This window comes from Belonocnema kinseyi, chromosome 1 (assembly GCF_010883055.1).
Source record: "Belonocnema kinseyi isolate 2016_QV_RU_SX_M_011 chromosome 1, B_treatae_v1, whole genome shotgun sequence".
Lineage (NCBI taxonomy): Eukaryota > Metazoa > Arthropoda > Insecta > Hymenoptera > Cynipidae > Belonocnema > Belonocnema kinseyi.
This window is the reverse complement of record NC_046657.1, coordinates 123,516,563-123,520,447: the sequence shown is the minus strand read 5'-3', so window position 1 is coordinate 123,520,447 and position 3,885 is coordinate 123,516,563. Positions and strand designations below refer to the sequence as shown.

The 3,885-nt window shown below is 36.3% G+C and overlaps 1 protein-coding gene across 1 annotated transcript in view; it reads left to right on the top strand.

Moving 5' to 3' along the window:
• Positions 1-3,885, top strand: part of LOC117175572 (serine/threonine-protein kinase ULK3) — an 81,685-nt gene that overhangs the window by 30,811 nt on the left and 46,989 nt on the right. The window contains exon 2 of the mRNA XM_033365281.1: positions 3,548-3,677. Coding sequence (XP_033221172.1) covers positions 3,591-3,677 — 87 coding nt within the window. The 5' untranslated portion in view covers positions 3,548-3,590. The remainder of the gene's footprint in view (positions 1-3,547; positions 3,678-3,885) is intronic.

Below are 3,885 nucleotides of genomic sequence, written 5' to 3'. Positions count from 1 at the left end.
GAGTACTCACTCCTGAAAGCCCGGATTAAGAAAGCACGAGAGAAAAACTTTCGTGAACAGCTCCTCGATAAGAGGATGCACGGTATCTTCCACAGAAATGTGGAGGATCAGTCAATGTCGTGTGAGCTAACGTTTGCTGCAGGGCGTGCCATACACACTCCGAACATTTAGCTCACATACTATCTAGTTGTCCAACTCATGCAGGAATGACCTACATCCAAAGGCACAATGCGGCACTAAGAGTTCTTTATTACCATCTCTGTAACTCTTACGGCATTAACCTTAATATCGCTCCTCTAAATGCTCCTAGAGAAATCGAGTCTATTGTCGAGAATGGGAAGTACCGCATACACTGGAACTTTATATTCTCGGCAATTGTTTCTGTTGCACTCTAGAGGCCACACATGGTTCTTCTTGACTTCGAGAAGCGAACCATGTTCGTTATCGAAATTTCGGTACTAGCTGACAAAAACATCATAGCTAAGGAGAATGAAAAGAAAGAGAGGAATAGAGTCCTTATACGGGAGTTGCAACGATTTTACCCGGAATATTCTGTTAAACTAATCGTCCTTATCATCGGCGCTCTTGGAGGTGCCAAGATTTCAGTCGTTAATAGCCTGAAAAGCATCCCTGCGTGTCAACAATGTGCTAAAATACTTGCGGGAAAAATGCAGAAGGCGGCAGTCCTTGGATCACTCCATGTTCTCAGGTTGCACGAAACTTTTGCCGGATTGTCGTATTGATCCCGTCACGAATTTTGTTGACTTGTTGAGCGCGTCAATAAGTCGAAATGTTTTGTGGCGATCGCTGATGAAACCATGGACGTCAGTGGAATGGAGCAATTTTCAATCTATGTTCTGTATACTGAAAAATTAGAAGAAGAATATCGACTTGAGAAGATTTTCTGTGTTTCACGCCCGTTAAGGATGTAACTGGAAAAGGGCTTGGCAATGCACTTCTCACCACCCTAAAAGAGCTGCGCGTTGAATCTACTTTTATGGTTGGACAAGGTGAATATCTTCCATATATTTTCTAGCAATATGCTATTAGTAAAAGGTTTTGCTGTTGAAGTTCAGAAATCACATCCACAAGCTATTTACCTTCATTGTACCAATCACAATTTAAATTTGGTCATCAAGCATGCATGCGACATTCCACCAATCAAAAATTGTATCGAGACAATCAAAGCAATAGTAAATTTTTTTTTTGTCTATCAAGTAAGGCTGGAGTCACTTTGGCGATCCTAATTAAGACTGATGATCCAGGCGCAAAGCAATCTCGTTTACTCAAATTTTGTGAAACCCGATGGGTGGAGCTTCTCGATTCCTTGTAATTGTTCCACGAAGTGTACGAATATGTTTTCTTGGCACTTGAAAAACTTGAAGAAGTAAACACAAAAGTTGAAGGAGTTCAATCCATAGCACTTCTTACGTCAATACAGAATTCTCAATTCATAATTGCTCTCACATTTTTGAAACCTATTTTTCAGTCGACAAAAAATCTGAGTCAGATTTTACAGAAGGAAAATTGCGATTTAAGTATTTGTGTTGACTATGCAAATAACTTGCTTGAGGAAGTACAGGACATGAGAAGAAATCCGAATACCACATTTTAAAAGTATTTTCGAATCAGGTACAGAAACTGCAAAAAAGGAGGAGTTTCAGTGACTGTTCGCCGAGTTGTTGGCCGGAAAAAAATATAGAGATAATTATATCCGTGGTCCAGAAGAATACTACCGACAGTCAATTTTCATCCCATTTTTGGATCACTACTGTGAAGAATTGAAGACTAGATTTATTAAACACTGTGGACTCCTTTAAATAATTCAGAATATATATTGCCATCAAAATGTGAGCAACTAGACTCCGACAAGATCAAATCAACCGTAGAATGTTTTGAAACTTAGAACCGAATAAAACCACAGCGATCGAAGAATTTCAAGCTGAAATAAAAATGTGGCAAAGACAGTGTTTGAAAATCTCAAAAGATGAACGACCAAGAAATTTCATTGGTGCATTGAATCATTGCTGCGAATCTTTTTACCCGACGGTACATCGGTACTTGCAAATTGCTGCGACGCTGCCTGTTTCTGTTGCTGCAAGTGACACATACAAGTATGTTAGTTTATATCTACATACCTATGTTTGATATTTGCTGACAAATTGATTACACCCCCCCCCCATTTTTTTCTGGCTACGCGCCTGATATAGACTAAACGGGTTTCACGAATCTCGCCAAAAAACAACTGAAATTTGAATTGCAAAATAGTTGATAAATTATTTTACAGGTTTCAAGAGAAAGAGTGCCAATAGTATAAATATGGCTAATTTAATTCTCACTCACAATAGCCGTTGATTACAATTTGCGAGAAATTTGCCTCTCTTAGGAAGACAGAAGTTCAGAAGAATTATTTTTACTGCATCTAACAAAAAATGTTGTTACTTTTAATATATATGCAAATGGAATTACAAATAAACATGAATTCATGAATTTATGTTAAAAAAAATGCGCATTCTTAAAAAAAAATTTGTCATTAAAAATGTTATTGCAACTTTTGTCGCTTTTCCATGAACTGAATTTGCTCATTTCCTATTTTTTGATGATTTAAACTTTACACACACTTTTTAATTATAGCCCGCTGCGCTTTTGTTTTTTCACGCTTGAGTGCTCGCCTGAGTGACAACCGCAGATCTCGCGCACCCAGCGCAGCTCCTGTTAGACCAACCTGCGCCTCGGCGTCAATTCTCGGAAGGGCTATAGAAGGGAGGGCTATTGAAGGGCTTCACTATATATAACCTGCAAATGAATATAGAAACAAACTTTCAAGAGTATATTTTGAAATCATTTTATAGAGACACCCTTAACAATATTTCAGCCAATTTTTCAGCAACATTGCGCGGCAATATTTTAGCAACATTTTGTTGATACTTTTCAGACACATAAAGTAAGCGCAATTCAATATTCTTTTGAATTATTGCAGAAATCTTTTGGACCAATATTGGCTGGTCGGGCATTTTAAGGTTTCTTGAACATTGCTGAAATAATTCCAATTTTTTAATTAAATATTTCATAAATATTTCTGAAACATTTTGTGTTATGTGGGTAGGTTTGCAGCATCGTTATGATTCAACATAACATTTAAACTGCCTTGTCGCCCATGATCACAATCACCATGCTTTTTCCGCTTCGAACGCGATCGAGAAGCGAGGATTGCGCAATTTTATAACTGCGTATTTCTTTCGGTCACGACAACTTACATTTCTGTTGCCATTTACGAATTTTATTTTAAATATTTGTAATTTTCTAATACCTTGTCTGAATATTAATAAAAATTTAGTAAATTTAATATAAAAGTTACTGAATTTTGTTTTCAGCAACGTAATTTCATAAATTTCTGTTATCTTAGTATCCTACATGTGTCGGAATTTTTCGAACATTCTTAACAAAACTTCACAAACGACTGGAGCTGCCAAATGATATTAGCACACAAAAAAATATTTTTAATAAAATTGGAAAGAAAGCTTAAAACAATTTTCTTGTTTTTCAGATTAGTCATATTTAAAAGAAATAGAGTGAAACGAGTGCTGGAAATGAGTCTACCCACTGTCAACGATTATTCTTTTCTCGAAAAAATTGGAACTGGAAGTTATGCTATAGTTTACAAGGCTGTCAAAAAGGTACATAGATATTAGATAGGTATATGTTTTATTCACTCTACATCAGTGATTTAGGCAAAAACAAGATAGCCTGGCGGTACTTTCACATAAAGTATGAACATACTAAAAATGTCTTGAAATTCGCCAAAAGAAGTAAAGTTCTAGAAAAAAAGTATGCAACATTACTGAAAATTTCCTGGAAATTCATTCAGTTTATTTACTATTATTG